The 21,181-nt window shown below is 47.8% G+C and overlaps 1 protein-coding gene across 2 annotated transcripts; it reads right to left on the reverse strand.

Annotated features, from left to right (window-relative positions):
* Positions 1 to 434: 434 nt before the first annotated feature.
* Positions 435 to 19,475, reverse strand: msh3 (mutS homolog 3 (E. coli)). 2 transcript variants are annotated; one of them, XM_077600287.1, is made up of 23 exons: positions 19,232 to 19,475; positions 19,012 to 19,120; positions 17,732 to 17,934; positions 17,000 to 17,203; positions 16,801 to 16,917; positions 16,613 to 16,730; positions 15,662 to 15,786; positions 14,670 to 14,836; positions 13,100 to 13,209; positions 12,877 to 12,991; positions 12,604 to 12,688; positions 11,089 to 11,198; positions 10,647 to 10,779; positions 8,909 to 9,265; positions 8,768 to 8,832; positions 8,570 to 8,686; positions 8,320 to 8,427; positions 7,970 to 8,084; positions 7,715 to 7,872; positions 3,804 to 3,990; positions 900 to 1,249; positions 666 to 773; positions 435 to 538 (listed from the first exon to the last, which is right to left on the reverse strand). In XM_077600287.1, exons 1-22 carry the CDS (start codon positions 19,352 to 19,354, stop codon positions 692 to 694), a joined length of 3,258 nt encoding a protein of 1,085 aa, XP_077456413.1. In that variant the 5' UTR covers positions 19,355 to 19,475; the 3' UTR covers positions 435 to 538; positions 666 to 691. The 2 variants fall into 2 exon arrangements, with proteins under 2 accessions (XP_077456413.1, XP_077456412.1); XM_077600286.1 differs by having other exon boundaries at positions 435 to 773.
* Between the last annotated feature and the right edge of the window lie 1,706 nt (positions 19,476 to 21,181).

Genomic DNA, 21,181 nt, shown 5'->3' on the forward strand with positions numbered 1-21,181 from the left:
GCACCCCTCGCCCATCTCCACACTTGTTCAAAAATCTTCTTCCCATTTAGTAAACAGAGGCTAAAGATGATTAAAGTCAGTTGTTCATGTTGCGAGAGCCCTCTGCTCATCATTTTTCGATTGCATTTTTCTTGGCTGATTTAGGAAAAAAAGGAAAGTTCACACTTCTTGTTCTTGCAGAAATCTCTCGAGAGGTCGCTTCGTTGCAAAAACAAATTAAAAAAAATAAGAGCAGCAAGGTTCAGGACTTCTTGTCCTCTGATTAGATCCCATCCGTGGAGCAATAACACAAGCAAAGATAGAAACAATATCGCCGAGAAATTGCGTTCGTGCTCAAATAGGACACACGTGGCATTTTTGTCCATTTTCCCTTTTGACGGAGTTGATTTTTTCACGCGAGACGTTTGCACTACTTCAAAGAAGTTCCAGAATGATCACTTGATATGTCAAATGTTCGTTTTTAATGAAACATGCTACGTGCATGCTATTTTCTGGCTGCCAGTAGTGTTTACAGCCGGGTTCCTCCAATGAATTGTCGCTGAGGGACAAACGGGAAAAAATGCAAAAATGCATCACCGTTGGCGGCGTGGAATACAAAGCTTAAAAAAAAAGAAAACTCCTTCTCATAATGTACATGGGGTATGTTTTGGATCCTGAATACATACGTATGTATGCATGTAGGTCGGTAGTGTCACAAGCAGTTGGAGCGCAGCCATTGGTCCAGAGAAGCTTTGTCCGAGATGCTCCAAACCTCCGACAGCAATTTCTTCCTCCTAAAAGAGACGGACGGACGGACGGACACTGGGCGTCAAATTTGATCAGGCAGCGGCGGTCCGTCGGTGCCTTTCATTGGCGCTGATTGACCGATTGTGGGCGAGCGGGTGTGCGTGTATGTTTACCTCCGGGATTGGACGACGTCCTCTAGCTCTCGGGCCTTGAGGGCCGCGCCGCGGAGTACCGACTCCGGGATGTGGGCCAAGCGGGCCACGTTGAGGCCGTAACTGCGCTCGGCGGCTCCTCGGCTCAGCCGGTACAGGAAGGTGACGGAATCCGGACGGGGCTCCTCGTCCGCAGCGGCGCGGTCGGCCCGGGTCGCCGCCACGCCGGAAACCGAACGGGGCGTTCCTTCCGTCTCGTCGGGGTCGTTGAGGAGGAAGGACGTGTGGTAATTGGACACGTGGTGTGGATGCGCCCGCTCCAGCTCGCCCAAGGGAGGGAAATGGGTCACAAAGAGCGTGAAGCACTTCACCTGTGGAGCAAAAAAGAGAGGGCGTGAGAGGAACCCGGGCGGGCGCGAGGAGCACCTCCTTCATGAGCTTCCGGATTCCGCATGGCTGGCCCCGTTACGTAAAGGCCGGGCAAAAAGAAAGCCAAGGAGTGGGACAGCGCCAGAATAAATGCGCTCACCCAAAAAGAAAAGCAAGGAGCCAGAATAAATGCGCTCACCCCTGCCTGCCCACCTACGCAGCGGCTTTGGCAGCCGCTACGAGCCAAAGAGACTTGTTCCATCCTACGGGCGCACATTAAAAAATACTATGGAGATGTCGGGGAGCACGCTGCGACAAACGGTGCCGTCGCTCGGGCCTATTATTTTGTGGACGGGCTCCCACGTTGAGGACGACGCCGTCCTCATCTGAGCGCCGGGGTCAAGCGGGATGCAAAAATAGGCATTTCATAAATGGAATAGACCACGAGCGGCAGGTGCGCTCACATTTACGTAAGAACGGGCGGTTACGTAAATGTCGCCGCACCTGCCAAAGAACAAAGACGATTGGCGTCGACGGGGAATTTGGAGCAAGACATTTGAATGGGACTCGTTTGCTCGTCACAAAAAAACAAACAAACGAGAGACGTCCGATCCGTGTTTCACTGCGTGATAAATAGCAACTCAATTTGGACGCCCGATTTCTCCCGCCCCTTTTTGACAAAGGTTGGGCGTCACAGTAAATAGCGCCAGCTTCCCCGCGCTCGCCTGTCCGCCTACGTGGAAGGACCCAAACAAATACAGCGCGGTGGCGGACGGTCGGTGCCAATAACGGTCCGACGGGGGGCTAATGGCCGCTCGTTAGCGGCCACGACGAGCCCGTGGGTGGGAGGCGGCCATTAAATCAAAGTTGAAAACCATTAGTAAAGTCGTCCATGACTTGAGCGACAGTTTGTGAGCTCAAAAGGCTTTTTATTTATTTTATTTTTTACGTATTCCTTGCCATTGACAGCAATGGAAAGCAATTTGAATGGAGAGTTAGCGGCAACGGTTCGCTGTCGCTCTTACCATTTGAAATGGATTGGACGTCTACTCTCATATGCATTCAATATCTGTCTGCTTTTGGTGGTGAAAATAAACACTGCAGTTCTACTCCCGCCCACTAGTTGGCAGCACGCAGCAGCCATGCCGCGTGTGCAGAAAGCTGAGCGCGTTGAACGACTTCTTTTGCTCACTGTCTTTTGGTCGCCGGTCTTTTGGTCACCGTCTTTTGGTCGCCGGTCTTTTGGTCGCCGGTCTTTTGGTCGCCCGGACCACGACAATGGGCGACCAAAAGACCGCTGACAAAACAAGGTAAAACAAGACGGTCTCCGCATGAATAAAAGCCAACAATGACCACGAGCAGTTTCACTGAGCCAACGTGTGAGTGTAGAAGAGTTTGTATGTACATGCGCTGTCCCTTTAAGAAGCTACGTCAGTTCAGTCAGGGTCTTAAAAAGTTCTCCAACAAAAAAACAATAAATGTCCGGGAAATTTGGAGCTTTTCTTTAGCCTAATAATTACTAGGGCATTAAGTATGACTAAATAATTATTCGCAGTTTGTATTTAGGGAATTTGAGCAACCATTTAAATGGTCATTATCAATAACCTTCCGGGCGACCAAAAGATCGGCGACCAATCGACCGTGTACCAGGCCATACAGAGCGCTAGTTAATATAAAGTGCTGACTTCACCCAGCGGGCGACTTTTTTCCCCCCTAACCCACGCGCGTCGTGATCGGGAAGGAGGCGTCATCGCCGCTCGATAAGGCTTTCTCGTCCAATTAGGCGCGACGACATTTGCGCCGCGCTCCAGCGGCGTCGGCGCTAACGACGAGCTAACGAGCGTCGTCGGCCTGGGGCGGTCTGTGATCTCCGTGGGGAGAGCCCAGAAAGATTTGGCGGGAGTGAACGCCGCCGACCTGCCGCTGCTTTCTCTTGTTTGGGTTTAAGCGTGGGGTGAACGACGACGGCGGCGGCGGCGGCAGCAGCGGCCGACCTTTTCTTTTCTGCTTTTGGGAGCGCATCGCTTGGCTTCGCCTGGCTTGGCCTGGCTTCGAGAGCTGTCACTTTGAAGCTCCGTCAACAAGTCGCTTGAGGAATTACGTTCGCTAAAATGAGCGTAGCTTGACGCGCTTCATTAGGTCGACCCAAGCAAGCCCGTGGAAAAGTTGCACGATAAATTGAGCGAGCTTTTACGCCATCAAAAGCGCGCGCATCAAGTCTACGTTGATGCCTTCAAATGTTTTAGTCCTTCTTCCCCAAAAAAAAGGAGAGACATTTTTGCTAAAGGCTCACTGCAGGGAAGATTTTTTAACTTTTTAAAATACATATTGCCTCTGCAAATCCAACTGCGGACCACATTTGAGAGCACCCAAAGGACGGCAAAAAGTGGGTATTCCGCCTATCCTTTTTTTACAAAATGAACTGCCATTAGCTGGGCAAAGTCCAATCTATGGAATTCAGCCGACCGATCCGTGTGGTTACACAACCGGTGGCTTGAGAATTGGGCCTTGTGAAAAGGCAAAGGAAGAGAGAGAGAGAGCGAGAGAGAGACTCACCACGGTGATCAAGTGACGCAGGGTGGCGTGGGCGATGGCCACGCCGTCGTGGGTGCTGGTTCCCCGTCCCAGCTCGTCCAAGATGACCAGCGAGCGCTCGGTGGCGCGGGAAATCATTTCCGAGGCTTGGCTCAACTCCTCCATGAAGGTGCTGCGGCCTCGGTGAATGTTGTCCGACGCTCCCATTCTGCCGCAGAGAAGAAGAAGAAGAAGAAACCTGGCTTTAAAATCATCGGAATGGCCACGTCCAGCTCCGATATTACGCTACCGGAGCGGTACCGGATTTGCTCGCAACGTCGCATCCCATCTTTTGGGCGCCGAGGCCCTTTTTGGGTCGCCGTCAAACAGACGCGTCCGCCGAGCGGTACGGCTTTCTCGTTAGAAACCGATGCTCGGAAGAGAGCGTGGTGGTATATTTGGAAACAGAGCGTTGCTTCTGCTTTAAAAATGGGATTTCTAAATCACTGCTTGGATGAGCGTCATTTGCACGGGCTAAAAAATATGGCTAATCCACATCGGATGGGGATCAGCAAAACAAATCGAGACAGTTTAGACTTTAGATCAGGGGTGTCAAAGCGGTCCTCAAAGGGCCGCTTTGGGTGCGGGTTTTCATTCCAACTCAACAAGAGGATACCTTTTGCAAGTGTAATCAGTTCATTAAAGTCGGGTGCTACTTCTTTTAGAAGACACCTGATGGGTTAAAATGTCGGCACCACTGGATCGGTTGGAACAAAGACCAGGACCCACTGCGGCCCAAAGGCGGAATCACTTTGACACATGTGGTTTAGATCAAAGATGAAAGGAAAAATCAGCACGTTTCATTCTTCATGAGAAAAAGATTCATTTATCAAGTGAAATGTAGGATGCTAATTGCTGTCTTTGAGCCTCGGAAGCGCTCATCAAGGGGGGCCCTTTTGCTTTGGCTTTTGCTTCTGGTTAAAGTCTTCCCCATTTCAAAAAGAGCGTAGTGCAGGCGGCATCTTTACTCCTCCCTTTTACCGGCTCCCGTATCGCCACGGCGACACAACTGGCGATGGAGAAAAAAGGGGCGTGGCGTGCGTGCGCCTGCATTTACACCAGCTCATTAAGAAGGGCACGTAGACCCGTGCGTGACGGAGACTCGGGGGAAATTAGCGGTGCTCTCTGTTCCGTCAAACGGGCGCCGGGCGTAGCCGCTCCTCGTGGTGAGAGCGGGCGCCGGCGTCTCCGCTAAACGGGTTCCGGCGCTGCCGGGCCCGCTTGGCAATTCCACGGGTGCGCTTGTTTAGCTGGTGAGTTCGCGCGTCAACAAATAGCGAGCAGGCGGCGGGCCATTTGAAATGAATTTCTGCCGTTTGACTTTTCCAAAGAGGCCTTCTCCTTTTGGCTGTTTCCATAACAACCGCAAAGGGACGGACTGGAGGCGCGGTGGAAATTTGCCGCTCGACGCAGTCCGACGGATGCGAACGTCGACGTACGTAGAGCAAACAAATTCTCCTTGGACGTGGGAGGGAGAGCAAAACCAAATAAGATTTTGCGGGCCCCCGTTTGCGCGGTAAACGCCGGCTGCTAATCAATCATTTGGATCATCTGAGACAGGGGAGCCCATTAAACACCCACGCGCCATTTGATTACCCTCACCAAAGCAGGCAATTGCACCGCGGTCTTAAAAGGCCGCCCGTCTCGCTTGCGCTTATTAGACGAGACAATTCATGCAATGAAATGCCAATTTTACAGACATTAAACGTGTGGCTCGGTGTCGATATCCATACAGACTTTCTCGCGTCCCAATTAGGAAGGGATAGGCAATAACGAGATGGGACGGGACGGGGGAGGGGGAGGGCTGCAAGCTCAAAGGACACCAACGAGCCCTTGTCTGCCTTTTCCAATAAGAGGAATATTAACCGCTAATCCCTTTGGTAAACAGGACAGAGAAGCGAAACGCACACACACACTCGCGCGCACACATTCCGAAACAAGCTGCAAGCTGCTACTTAAAACGTTCAATAATTGCTTCCGCTGGCGTTAAACACAATTTTCAATCCACTTGAAGAGTGGCTGAAACATGCATTGCCAACTGTTGCTCTACTTTGAACAGAGGCGCTGGTCCTGGACAATTTTGGGCCTTGGGCAACCCCCCAGAAACCCCCCATCGCACACACCCTACATAACCTGCCAATTGGGCTGATGAGCAAAGGATGATTTCCATTTCCTCAGGGTACTTAGGAAGAACAACTTGGGCACCAAGCTTCTGATAACCTTCTATAGAACCACTGTAGAGAGCATCCTGGCGTACCGCATCACAGTGTGGTACGCTGGAAGCACGGCGGCAGACAAAAAGGCCATGCAGAAAGTGATTAACACTGCCCAGAGGATTGTCGGCTGCTCTCTGCCCTCACTGGAAGACATTGCCAGCCCTCGTTACCTCGGCAGAGCCAGGAACATCATAGGGGACCCTTACCACCCTTGGTCACAATCTGTTCCAGCTGCTGCCCTCTGGCAGACGCTATAGGTCCCACAAAGTACGGACAAATAGGCTTAAGGACAGTTTTTTTTCCCCACATCCATCAGAACTCTAAATTTGCGGTAACACAACACACACAATCCCTTCTGCGGTAATATGAAAAGATGTTTGGGTGGTGATCTGCCTCCTACTAGCTGACTGAAGGTAAGTGAAAGACAGTGAGAGGTAAGTGCATACCTGTATCCATAACAACAGAATGCCAAATTACAAGTCCATAACTATCACTTATTTAGGTCTTTTGTCGATTAAACGCAACTTATGGAGAAGCACCACCAATTTCGTCATACGCAGTTTCTGGGTGTGATGACAAGTAGGCTTTTTGTTGTTGATGACGACATGACGACAGGGCCTATGTCCGATTATTATTATTATTATTATGAAAACAACAACAAATGAATCTATGAGCCAAAAACATGATTTTCTCAAGGATAAGGAACGCTGGAATGAAATGGAGGAATTGCTGACAGAGTTTTGGACCCCGTCGAGTGAATACGTAAAAAAAAAAAAATCTGCTTGGAGCAACAAAAGAAAGACAATTACGCACATCTGCGAACCATTATGACTAATTAGAGGGAGCAGCAAGGCCACAAGTGAACAGGAATTGTTGTCGAAAGCGCACAAAGAAGCGCTTCGACAAAGAAGTCTGGTATCGCGCCGGAGACTAAGCATATTTCATCCGGCGCGTGGCGGAGGACACCGAGAGATTACAGCGGATTACTCGGCGGTGACGTGCCCAAAAATACAATGATAGGCGGTGAAGCAAGGATGATCTCCTTTTGATTTTCAGCTTGCCGTCAAACCTCTCCGTGGAGAGATACCACCGCTGTAACGTCGTCATGGGAACGCTCCGTCGACGCCGAATAAAAAGCAACTAACTTTATCGCTACCGTCGCACATTGCGCCAATTAGCGGTTTAGGCTTTTTGTTCACCTTTTTGACCCTGTTTGATTTAGATGTGAAAAATCATGAATAGTTTGCATGAATCAACCATTTGGTTTTTTTGCATTGTATTGGTCGTCCGATCCCATTCAATTTGGTGCGCTCGTCAATGGCGTCACGCTTTGCTGGCACTGCGCTCAATTGGCCGCTCCCCCCGAGGTCAAGAGATGTTACATCTAGAACTGCTTTAATCTTCTTCTTTTTTGCAGTAGACTCTTCTGGAATGCATCCTCTCATTGATTAGCAACAGTATAAGAATCTTTTAAAAAACATTCAGTTTTTTTCCACTTTAAAAGTGGTGAAATTACAAAAAAAATTTGAAAAGGCACTCGTTTACATGTATGTATTTTGACTTTTAAATTGGTAGTATGGCTCACAAGGAATAACATTGGAAAATATGAATTGTTTGTGGCTCTTTGTCAAAAAGGTTCCCGACCCCTGTACTAGAGAGAAATGAACTCGGTCCTACCTGGTGTAAACGCCATCCAAGATGCCCAGCCGGGCCTCCGAGGCGGGCACGTAGGCGCCTATTTGGGCCATGATGCAGATGAGGGCCACCTGGCGGAGGTACGAGCTCTTCCCGCCCATGTTGGGGCCGGTAATGATCATGGTTCTTTGTCCGTCGGCCTGAAGTGGGGCACCAGAAGGAGAAGGCTCGAGATCCATCCAAAGTGGCGGACCCCCAAATTGGGGAAGACGCACGGGTGGCTTGATTTTGGCGTACCTGGAGATCCACGTGATTCGGCACGTACTGGCCGTGCTCTCCCGTGAGCAGCTCGATGGCGGGGTGCCTGCCGTCCTTGATCGCAATCCGACGCTCGCCGTCCGACACTTCTGGCCTGTGAAAACAACACTCCAGGCCTTAGGAGTCGGGGACGGCCACCGGATGACAACTTTTGCCTGGCATAGTGGGCGGGCGGGCGTGTGCATTTGAGCCGGCCAAAGTAACGTTGGCGATCTGGCGAGCGCGCAAGCTAGCCCGCCCACGCAGCGTGTACCCACGCGGGAAACGCCCACGCGCACCCGCACACGCACGCAGCGTATATAAAATCCACAGTGGAGAGCTTACATCACCTGCAATAGTCCCCGTGTTTGGCGGCCTCGGCCAATGAGAAGAGACAGTCCATGGTTGCTAGGTGACTAATGGCCCTTTTGATGGCGTGATAGTGCTCCCCAAAGTGACTGCGAGAGAGCCGGGGAGAGATTTGCCCACGTGAATGAGGAGAAATTGCCTTCCCGCGGGCCACGGCCACTTTGGGAAGGAAGCCACTCCCGGCCGGCCGGCCGGGAGCTAGCTTCGCTCAAGGTGCTCCGTCGTACGTACTCCAGGAAAAGGCTCCACTCTCTCTGGCAGTCGGAAAGCAGCTGCTCACGCAGCCGCATCAGCTTCTTCAGGCGCTCCGCCACAAAGACAGAGTGATAGCGGCTGACCAACTTGGTGCTATCCAATCAATAAATGAAAGAGAAGAAAAAAAACGGTCATTTGACTTCAGGCTAGCTGGCTTCTTCCGTTCCGTCTCACCCGCCGACTTTGAGCCAGTCATCGGGGACCAGGGAGGACTGCCGGTTCTTCACTTCGATCAGAAACTGTGGCGGGAGGAGAGGGGGAAAAAAAATTAAAAAGGCGCTCGCGCTCAGTCGCCCGTCGGACGTCGGCGGGTACCTCCTGCCCCGCCACGGTGGCGTAGTCCAGGGTGGGGTTTTTCAGGACACGCCGGACGTCTTGCAGATGGTCCTCCAGCTCTCGTAGCACTTCCCGGATCTGCGCTCTCCTTTCCCGCAGCGTGGGGAAAGCGGACGGGTCGGCGAAGAGCTCCGTCTTATTCCCGCACTTGGCCGCCTTTTCGTCCAGCGACGCCAGGAAGCCGTGGGCCGGGGCCAACAGGTCCGGGGCGTCCGCCAGGAGGGATCGGACCAGGTCGGAGCGGACCTGCGCTCGGATGGCCGGCAGCAAGGCCAGTAGTTCAAGCGACAGACGACAAAGGCTGCCGACGATGAGGTAAAACTCCTGCGTGGAGGACTGGCGTAGGAAACAAAAAAACGGTGCTTTAACACCTTGAATATTTCACTTTTCACAGACTGTAAGCCAGGGGTGGGGAACCTTTTTGAAAGAGAGAGCCATAAACAATTCCTATTTTCAAATGTTATTCCTTGAGAGCCATACTCACAATTTAAAAGTCAAAATACATGAAAATGTGCCAATTTTTTAGTCATTTGACCACTTTTAAAGTACAAAAAGTCTTTGAATTCTTTTGACAACATTGTTACGCTGTTGCTAATCAATGAATATCAATGAGTATCAATGAGAGAATAGATGCAAAAGACTCTAACGCAGGGGTCGGGAACCTTTTTGATGGAAAGAGCCATAAACAATTCATATTTTTTAAATGTTAATCCTTGAGAGCCATGCTCTGAATTTAAAAGTCAACCTACATGAAAATGTGTGCCTTTTTTAGTCACTTCACCACTTTTAAAGTACAAAAAGTCTCTGAATTCTTTTGACAACATTGTTACGTTGTTGCTAATCAATGAGTATCAATGAGAAAATCCATGCAAAAGAGTGTAATGAAGAAGAAAAAAGATTATAAGGCGCTGGGGTAGTGTCAATGCCATAATACCAACGTAACGCTCCTTCCTATTCCTGCGCTTTCTCACCAGCAGTTTCCATAGTTTACCTCACAGGTTAGTGGAGAGCCATATGCACCCATCAAAAGAGCCATATGTGGCTCCCGAGCCATAGGTTCCCTACCCCTGCTGTAAGCGGACAGGTCACAGCATTAGCATCTTTACAACGATATCGGAGGCAAAATATCAATAGGAAACGGTGCTGTGAATTTCGACGTTTCAGCAAAAACAAATTTAGTCAGGCCAAACGGGCATCGGGCCCAAGAGTATTGATTTATCGACTGACAACACGGGCTCGCCTCTGGGGAAGACGGGCTATTGTGCTTTATGATAGCCATTAGGGGACTTTGGCATCATTAAAGGTTAATGAGAGTCACAATGCTCTCAGGTGTTCATCACCGAGTGCCGTCTTACGGCTCCCCCCGTGTCGGAGACCACTAAGACCACTACGCGGCCGTCTTCAACGGTCCCATTTATCGGCGGAGGGCTGACGTGATGATCGCGGGATTTGTGTGCGCTCGCAGAGAGTGACATTTACGTTGCTTTTGTCTTTATGATGGATTTAAGTTGAATACGAAAATGGGCCCCGGAGACCCCGTGACATTTTAAAGATGAATCAGATGGAAAATGAGATTGTGTGAACCTTTTAAGTATTCCCCATCTCTGTCTCTCTCTCTCTCTCTCTCTTTCTTTCTCGGTGTCTTTGCAGACAAACTAATGGAAATGCTTTTTCCGATTTCAACTCCACTAAGCGTGAGCCCCTTTCTTTTTTGTACCTTTTTGTTGAAAATGCTGCAAATTCCTCTCTCCAGATCAGGCAAACGCACCAGCAGGGATTTGGTGGCGTGTAAGGTGAACGAATCCGACTCCAGGATTTCCCGCACCGCATCCTGCCGCTCCAAGATGGACCTAAAGGTCCCAACACAATCGGCTGCTCGGCGATATGCGACCACTTGACACACAAAGACCTCCAAAAATGTCTTGAGTAAACAATGACTTGGTACTCGGATGATTCGCCTAAAGACGTTTCGCCGACGGACGTTTGACAGACGGACAGGTCGTACGACTCGTACGGTGTTTGTAAGGTTTTTGGGGGGTTTGTAAGGGGAATCATAATCATTTATAAGGGCAGTTATCGGCAGAGGTTGACAGGTAACTCTTGAGAAGGATATGAATAGATAAATAGACGAAAGCTATCCAGGAGGGAGGGACACTCACCGCGCGTCGGTGAGCGGACGAGTCAGCCACTTCCTCATCAGCCTCCTCCCGAACGGAGTGCACGTGTGGTCCAACACCCACAGCAGACTGCCCCTCACGCCACCGTCCGTCTGTTATGGAACACACAAGGGCGACGCGTCCAATCGTTGGAGAAGGAAAAAAAAAAAGTTTGAAAAGAGGAGACCTAAATCAGACCTAATCCAGTACGTGCGTCGTTGCGCCCGAAACGAATGACAGAAAGCGTAGCGAAGCTTCGAGCCGTCGCCCACGCGAGCGAGCCTCGCCGGTCGCTGAACAATTTCCAGGCCGCTCAAATGTTCACAGAGCGCCTCGGGAGGGCCATTTCCTTCCGTTTGAGCGGCGCGTAAATGACCCGTCGTGGGTCCCGCACGAGCGTAAAAGCGTCGGAATATGATGTACGTACATGAATGGAAAGCGAACGAGGCCCCACCGGCCAACTTTCCCAGTTGAAATGGATTGGACCTCTATCGCCGTGATTGGAAAAGAAAAGAAATATTAATCAACCAAATATACACGAGCACGTCCGCCTCACAGTTCTGAGATGGAGGGTTCCCATGTGATCATCTGCATGTGTGGGTTTATTCCAGGTATACTCCGCTTCCCTAACCGCACGTGTCATAGGCCGATTGGACAAATTCTACCCTCAGTATGAGTGATTGGTTGTTGGTCTGTCTGTCTCCTTGTACCCCGCGACGGACTACTGGCTAGCTGGCTGGCAACGGAATACAGACGCTCCCCTACTTACGAACATTCGAGTTACGAACAATGGTACATACGAACATGTCTTCAAATTGCGTTTATGTCGGAAAATGTTCGTAAGTTCAATTTTGTATTGCGCGCCTTTTTCCGAGTAGTGCTTCTTTCCGCCGCTAATACCGACGAAGCCTGGCGCTGTGAGCGAGCGCTCAGCTCACCCAGCATCCACCTTCCTCTGCCCAGTTTGTTGCAGTGCGGAAGTGCGTGAACGTATCTCCAGTGCGCAAAGAACCTTTTTCATTTGTAGCATTAAATATCTCGTGCATCCATTATTGAATATGGTTGGTGAAAAGCGAAAGGCTTCTATTGAGGGAGGTGCAAGGAAGAGGAAAGCCATTTCATTTGAAACGAAAGTGGCAATAATAACGAAGCTTGATGAAAGTGGCTACCGCATCATTTATGATGAAAAAAGAAAACTGCAATCGTCATTAGATAGCTTCTTTCGTCCAGTTTCTAGTAAATCTCTCTCTCTCTAATGTATGTATACAGTACTGTATGTGTTCTCTCCATGTTATTAAATGTTTTTTTCAGTACAAACCAATGCGTGTTACTTATACAGGCCTTAAACATACAAATGCACTTATATAAACCTTCAATATACTTATATAGGCCTTAAACATCAATTATAATACAAAATATAGCACTGAGCAACTTACGAACAAATTCAACTTATGAACAATCGCTCGGAACCTAACTCGTTCGTAAGTAGGGGAGCATCTGTATGAAGAAACAAATCACCTGATTTTGGAGGATTTCCAAGTTCCTGAGGCTGGACGCAGTTAGAATCATTCCTTGCGACTCGGCGGTCAGACGTTGGAAGGAGCTGCACACAAAAAAAAGCCCAATCAAGGCACCAACATGGTCCAATTTGACACAAAACCGGCCAAATCCTTTCCGATTGCTTTTCCCGATGGTCTCCCCGTTTTCTTTTTGCCTCGACTGGCTTTTTAGAAAGATCTGAATTTGTTTGGAGTGGAAATGGAAGGAAAGCTTGGAGTGTTTTGAGTGTACCTTTGGCTTCTGAGCACTCTCTCCAAGTTGAACTCTTGGAGATACTGGACGAGAGGACCCAAACAGCAGATGACCGGGGTCTCCAAAGACCCCACGTGAGCCAGAGCACGGGAATCTGGACAAGGCAAACGCTGGCTAATGCACTGCTCCAAGAAATAGAGAAACTGTGGCCATGTCGAGTTTAAAATCATCTTTGAATAATGCAGGAGAACAGGACACAAACCTTGGGACGGATTGTGGCAATAGAATTCAGTGAGTGTGTTCATGGCGGAGGCAAACTCAAAGTGGGCGCTGTCCCTCTTTTCGAGGCGCACTTTGTCGTCAGCCCGAGCACTGGAAGGAAAGGCGGGCAGGAATAAATGTCATTTTCCTAGCTAATGAAAGGGGGGGGGGGGGGGTTGAAGCCAGACACGCGGTCGCTCCATCGCGCCTCATTCATCGGTGCCGCAATGCCGCTTTCAAGGACTCGCCGGCGAGCTTTGTCCGACCCGTTGCCACGGCAACTGAGGCAAACACCGGGCTGTAGATAAACGTCGGCCGGCCGGCCGGGGGCGACCGGATTTCTTACGACTTACCGTTCTAGTCCCCCTCAAAAACATTGTTTCAGCAAACAGTGCGCGCAAATGACGACGGCTCAAATCGAGTTCGGTGAAAAATATCAAACGGAATTCCATACCTGTCAACCTCTGCCGATAACTGCCCTTATAAATGATTATTGATTCCCCTTACAAACCCTAAAAAAACCTTCCAAACACCGTACGACTCGTATAAGGGCAGTTATCGGCAGAGGTTGACAGGTATGGAATTATCAATCACAAGCTCGAGGCTCACATGAAATCACAGTCAGTATTTTGGAGGGCTTGCAAACATTCCCTTTAGTCATTTCATCTGTCGCACCCCGGCCAGATCGTAAAAAAAAGGGGTGGGTTTGATTTATAGTCTGAAGAATACGCGGACATTTGTGTGGAAAGGGCTAATTTTTTCGCCGGCTCCTATTGGACACACAAAGCGGGCTGATGCCCACAGGCAAGGGGCGATACTGGAAATCTCCCGGGGGCTCATTATACTTCTTTCTCTGTGGACACACCCCAGCGCAAGTCTTGTTACCGCTGCCAGCGCATGACCCGGGAGAGCGCCACGTTCTACAAACACACACACACAAACTACACGACGAGTGAAGCAAGGTGGATCTGATTTGTAATCCTTTCAAATAGCTCAATCCAGCAGCTCACAAAGGGGAGGGAGGGGGTGTTCAACAGTTGCTACTTGACGTGATTGCTAAGCGGATAGAATTTACGGAGCAATTTTTTTCTCAAATTTCATTCATTTTAATAGGACCGAAGAGTGCTTAGCATCTCTGCCTTCTTCTACCATCTACCGGTTAGATCGGGAAAGGGGTGTCGGAGGAGAGCTGGCGTGGGCCGCACCGCTTTATTTTGGGCGCTATGCCCACAATGAGTTCATTTGAATTTTAATTTTAATTGGTTTGACTCTACTGGGACTTGCATTTCATTTTGGGGATGATGAGTTTGAGGAATGACAAATGAGGACCGGGAAAAAAAAAAGATGAAGCACCTTTCTATTTATCCAATCAACCTCATCGAGTAATCTAATCCCCTCCCACTCAGTGGTGGAATACTCATTTGTGCCTAATGCAGTGAGGGAAAACCCCGAGAGAAGGCGAGAGCGAGAGAGACAAAGACGTGAGGCTTCAAAGATGCAGCATTCAGATGGAAAAACAGTCCGAGCACAAAAGACCAACCCCCCCCCCCCCCCCCCCCCTCATTGGTTACCTGGCATTGCCGATGCTTTGCAAGAGTTTTTGTGTCTGCGCCGAGAGGTCAGAGGGCACCAGGATCTCCGCCGGGTTTATCTTCAAGACCCGGCTCTCCAGTCCGGAGCGAGAATGGCCATCGGGGAAAGAATCCATCTGCACCTCTCCCGTGCTGGGCACCACGGCCTGCATTGCCATAATATACACATAGTATACACAATTAGAGAGCGCAGGTTCCACGTCCCAACTCAACTGGGAATACAGTGGTAACTCGTCATACGACCGCTCGTCATACAAAATTCTCGTCTTACGGCGGAAATTTCCATCGAATAATTCGCCCGTCATGCGATCCAAATTTCGTGATGCGACCAAGCCAGGTCTTTTTTGCATATCTTTCGTGTATAACAATATCTACGAGCACGGAACGATTAATTCAGACAAGTTTCTCCTACGCATCGGCCAGGAAACGCACAACGCGCATGCGCGGGCAAAAAGAGGGCTTTCTGGGTAATGAAGTCTACTCGTGCACACAACACCGACCGATAGGCAATGGCAACCTTTCTCAGAATAAAACTTCATTACCCACAATCAATACGTGGGTGGGTAAGCTCAACTATTGTATTTCCTGTTATTCTTTCTAAGGAAAGAAGCTCCCGCGATCGTTCTTTCAAGACTACGTATTTCTCGTTGGCAAGTGGTCGGTCGTGCGTTATCCTATTGTGAGGACATTTGTGTGCATCATTTTGGGAATATTTTGAAGGCAATACAACAGCAAACAGTCCATCGATAGCGAACGTGAGGGTGGAGGCGTGGCATGGCAAACCACCAGCCCGGCCAGAACGAAGGTGTTTTTGTTGTTTTTTCAGAGGGCCGGAACGAATTAATTAGTTTTCCATTCATTTCAATGGAAAACGTCGGCTTGAGTTACGAGAATCTCGTCATACGAGCTCAGTTCCGGAACGGATTAAGCTCGTATCTCGAGGTACCACTGTAGTATTCACTGTGACTCACCACCAGGCCCACAGTCAGCTTCTTCTTCCACTTGTCCCAATTCTCGCTAATGCATAGGAGGACGCCGTCCGGGGGGTCCGACGTGGCACCCTGGCTCTCGTCGGCGCCGCCCACCGGGTTGACGTCTGGAGGGTACGTTGAGGAGACAACGCCGGCAAATGAAGCCGGATAATGAACACGCATGATCATGTTAGCGTGAACAAGTTCAAAATGAACTGGGAGCTCCCGACTCGCTCGCTAAAAATCTCAAGAATCCAGAGACAATAACAATAATTCCCCAATTAGTAATGTTAAGTAGCCCTTGGACAAGCAATTTAAAATGGGGGACGGCTCTTAAATGGTAGAGCTACATAGTCATTCTGTCATCCATCCACAAACCGGAGGATTGACGCTTGAATTAAATCAATCGACGCGGAGACCAAAACGGGGGATGGATGCGTATCCGTTGTAAGATTGTATCAGTTTTTGTGAGTATAAAAGCATCGTTCTCATACAAATTGTGAATGGCTGACTGTCTGACTGAATAATCAATCTTAGTCTTGTGATTGGGTTGACATGTCAGCACAAACACTCGACTGTCCGACACTGATCAATTACTTTTTGCCCTGCAAATGACTGAAACGTATCTGTTCAAAGTCCTGCTGACAACTGTCAGTTTTGCCTGTATAGAAGACTCACTCACTGGTCATTCAGTGAGAGCCTGCAAGGACAACAGACCGTGAGCGATCACGCTGTTCGAGCTCTCCCATTTCTGCAGTCTGCTAATAAACTGAATCTCCTTTAAATTAGTCTCACTCTTTCTTAACTTGCTCCTGAAGTTGTTTTTCAGATCTATCACCGTCGCTACCAAGTGTCATTCTGACCCACCCTCGCCCGAACCTAGCATGGCGTGGCAATGTGAGCAAAAAGAACAAAGTGAGAGTGAACTTGAGAAGTCTTCAAAAAGGATACCTTCGCCCACCAGCGTGGACTTGGTGTAGAGCGCGCTGAGTTGCCGTTGAAACAACGTGTTCTTGTGGACCCCCAACGCTTTGATGGCGGAAGTCTCGGTCTGTTTGACCACGCCCACCTGTCAAGAGAAAATGACGGGAGAAAATGCCACTCCTCCAGTGGCGTCCGTTCAAACGGCTTCTTCTCACCTTGTGACCTCGAGCCACCAGTCGCCTGACGTGTACAAATAATCGATGCGTGGGGATGCTGCACGTCATAAAGTTGTGGTCCAGGTAACAGACGATGTTCAGCTCCTTTGCTGCAATCTAAGGACACGTGGGCGGCGCGTTAGAACGCCGTGGCGACACATTTGACGGTCGGTCGGTCGGTCGGCCGGGCCCTTCTCACCTCGGCGTCCTCTCCAAAAAACCTGTATTTGTATCCACACTCCACGGCCAACAAGGCATCCTTGTACTTCTCTTTCAGCTGCGCCACCTGCTGCTCCAGGGGAGTGTACACGCCCTTTGAGCGCCTGTGGGGGGCGCTGGCGCCCGACGGGTGACTGTCCTCCCAAGCGTTATCTCTGCCGCATTTTCCCGCATTTCCTCTTGGCTTGGCAAACCGAAAAACAGAAAAGTTAGTGGGTACATTGATTTAATTGTTTTTAAAAGAAAATATGCTGGCACTTCTATTCACGAACATCTCTACATGCCAAATGTTCAGGCTACGAACGGCCTCCGTGGGTAACGTTTCTCGTAAGATGTCCCAAAAAAAGTCCACGTCACAAAACGTAAAATCTCAAAATTTCAGACCTCTTGTATTTTGAAATGGCCCCGTGGTGTGTTTACTTGGATGTCTACGTACGTTTATTCGGCTGCCAAATGTTGGCATCTTTCTCCACCCTCACCTACGTGCTTTCCCTTTGCATTCCTTATTTATATTAATGCTTAAAGAGATCATTACCTCATCATTTTTGCATAAATACAAAATTTGTATTTTTTTTTATCATCTTTAGAGGCTTTTGGGGTAGTCTTGGGACCTTGGAACAAATGACAGCGTTTAAATGTAACTTGGGTCTTATTTGGGGAAAAATGAGATGTAGAGAAAAAGGAAGACGCAGTAACGATGTCCAATTTGTACCTGGCTTGACTGCTGCTCATTCTCCAGCATTCGGTCATCAACGCCGTGTCGACTGAGGACATTAGCAGGAGAGCCGCGAGTCGGCCGGCCCGCCTCCTTCAAACCATTCACGCCGGGCTCAATCATGCAGCTGAAGCCTTTCAGCCTCTCCAACGTGGAAGGGTATAATTGCCCTGGTCCTCGGTTCAATGGCACCTTTTCCCCTAGGAAAAGAAATCCAGTGGCGGGCCGTCAGGGCCTTCTCTGCTGGCCTAAGAAATATCTGAATCATATATTATATTTTGTCCATCAATACTTATGAAATAATTCCAAATGGTCTGTTAGCTTCCTTTCATTGCTTTCCCCCCCCTGGTTGCACTGCTTCCAGATGTGTGTTTTCATATTGAAGCATTTAACCAATCACATTTCAGCCATTATTTGTTGCCAGGGTCAGAAATCTGCCTCAAGGCCTTCACAATCAGTTCTGCAGGCTCTGGTGCATTAAGCAAGCGCCGATAAGACTGTTGCTTTAACCAATCAGATTTCGAGTTGGCAACACCACAATGCCTTCTCGCAGGCATAGGGATACGTCATCGCTTTCACCAGCTATGATTGGCTAGTGATTAGCCAGAGCTACCAAACTGTATCTGGAGCTAGCTGCACAAGCAACTATATTGTTGTGTTGATTTAAAGCCATTTCAAGACGGACTATGCCAGAAATACGACAGGACGGGCTCGACTTTCAGCATTAGCTTCGATGGCGATAGAAAAGAAGGAAGAAAGAAAGGAGGATGGATATTGTGTAGTTAAAAGGATTTTTGGTGAGTAAAATATGGCTATATTCCTAAATAATATTACAATTGTGGGCCCGGTTCTGATATCTGAAAAGCTCTAGTGTTTGTATTTAATCATTAAATGCTGCTAGGAAGTGGATTTTACCCGTTGAAGGCGCTGCGAGAAAATGCACGGACCGCCACTGAAGAAATCAAATGGCACTTCATTTCATTTGGACTTAAAAGGTAATCAATCCCATAGCCATACTGAAAATAGGGCAAAAATCAAAGGAATAAGTACAACCATTGGATTGTACTTCTAGTTTTTCCAATGAAATAGCCGATAAGGGTGGCTGAAATGATGATGTATTTTTAACGGAGTAAAAAATCATTTCAACCCAGAACAGTTCAACTTTGGAGGGGAAAAAATATTCTAACAGTAATTGTAGTCGGCTAAAAGAAATTAAGTGTTGAAACATTCCCATATTAACCGTCTTAATTCAAGTAGAATGAGTGGCATGAGTTTACCTGCGAGCCTGCGAGTGGGGGGCGTGTCTCGACCTCCGTCGTCCACCTGCAGGGAGAGCCGGGCTTCTTTGGAAGGGACGTCGTCCTGAGAGTGCTCCAAGGGGCGCTTCTGTGTGTGTGTGTGCGTGCGTGTGTAGGAACAAGTACATATATACATTTACATGTGATGGGACACAAGTCGGTTCAGTTATGACGGCGAAAAACAATGGCCGGTCCGAACCTTGCCATTCGGGCGCTCGCTGTCCTTTCGTGTTTTGAAGGCGCCGCCACCGCCACCAAGTCCTTTGAAGTACTTGCTAACGGACGGTTGAGAGGCACACGACTTTTTCACAGCTTTCGGCATCCTAACCGCTAAATGTTTCTCACAGTAACGCCAAACCTATCGGTCGCGAGCTCTGCTAGGGATCAGCCGCTCGCTAACTTTCCAAAACACAGCGTCGCCTTGATGTGACGTAGGCCATTAATCGCGCCAAAATAATATCGGAGCTTCCTGTTGTGGGTTTTCAGTTGCACGACAAGTTGTTCAATTGAAACGTTACTGAAATCAATTTTGTTTAGTTTCTAGAGACGATACAAACAAAAAATGTTTCTTAATATAATGTTGTTAAACGGAAAAGTCTTCTGTGTACTAATTGTGCGCGTCAATGTAAAGGTGTATTTGGTAAATAAAGATTATTGGAAGTTGCGACAGCATGCAGTATACGTATATTTTGTGATTTTTGGGGGGGAAATTCACTTCCGGTGCAAAAGCACTCCACAGCATTGCTTTATAAAACATACGATTGTAAATATTTGAGAGAATGAGTTCATGGGCTATTATAATTTCAAAGGACTTTGTGCTTTCTCCCTTATGGTGTTTCAAGCCCAAATCACCTGGGGCAGTGCACATAAAACAGAAAATGACTAACGAAAATAAAGAGTATCAGATCAAAGGTGCAATTCATCTTTATTCGCAGATCAATAATATCTGCAGGTAGATACTGTTGTTTGCTCAAAACTGCCGGTCTGCTACTAATTGGGTTTAAACATAGCTGGTTAAAGGTTTCAAGTTGTTGAAGTGGTGACCATTGACACAATGTTTGTTGGCCCATCCATGCTTTAGCATTAGAATTAAGCAAAGTGATTTGGAATTGTTTTGTCTTAATGTAAGCTTTTCAAAGTACTTGGCACTATAGCAACCATCCGACAGCAATAAACAAAAATATTTGGCAATGGGAGAAAAATACAGACACGAGTATAGTACTGATGTTCAAGTCTTAGTTTAGTGGGTCTCAAACTAGGGGCCAAAAAAGGCCAAAGTTTGAGGGTCCACAAAACAGAACTAAGTATATATTTTTCTAAGTACATAGCCAATGTAAACCCCCCCCAAAAAAGCATTTACTCCTCCTACCTTACTTTTTGTAAAAGTAAATGCTCTGATACTTTGTTTTCACATAAGAGTATTTTCAGACAAAATAGATCAAATGCTTTTTAGAAGAATAGTTATTTTGCATCCAACATCAAGAAAATACTAGTTTGCTCGAGTAAAATGTTCCACCCCGAAACAGTCGTTTTTTTTGTCCTTGTCAAGATGACAGCGCCAGTCTCATGACATTCAAAATGAGTTTTCCAGGAAAATAGTCAATGTTTTAATTCCTATAACAGAGTTCTGATTATGAGTTGATCCTTGCAAGAATTTCCCCCTCTAAGGCATCCCAGAGACATTTCACATTCCCTGACTTATTGCATATCGTATAAATTAATGAAGCTCCACAAAGGAGACACCACAATGTGTTACAGTTATCAAGTTCACCCTTAATATCATCCTTGATGAATATATATATATATATATATATATATATATATATATATATATATATATATATATATATATATATGTGTGTGTGTGTGTGTATGTGTGTATATATATATATATATATATATATATATATATATATATATGTATGTGTATATGTATGCGTATGTATATATGTATATGTATATATGTGTATATGTGTATATATGTGTATATGTATGTGTATACGTGTATGTATGTGTGTATATGTGTATGTATGTGTGTATATATGTTTGTGTATGTGTATATATGTGTGTATATATGTGTATATATGTGTATATATATATGTATATATATATATATATATATATATATACACACAAACATGTATATATA

Source organism: Stigmatopora argus, chromosome 5 (genome assembly GCF_051989625.1).
Source record: "Stigmatopora argus isolate UIUO_Sarg chromosome 5, RoL_Sarg_1.0, whole genome shotgun sequence".
Taxonomy (NCBI): Eukaryota; Metazoa; Chordata; class Actinopteri; order Syngnathiformes; family Syngnathidae; genus Stigmatopora; species Stigmatopora argus.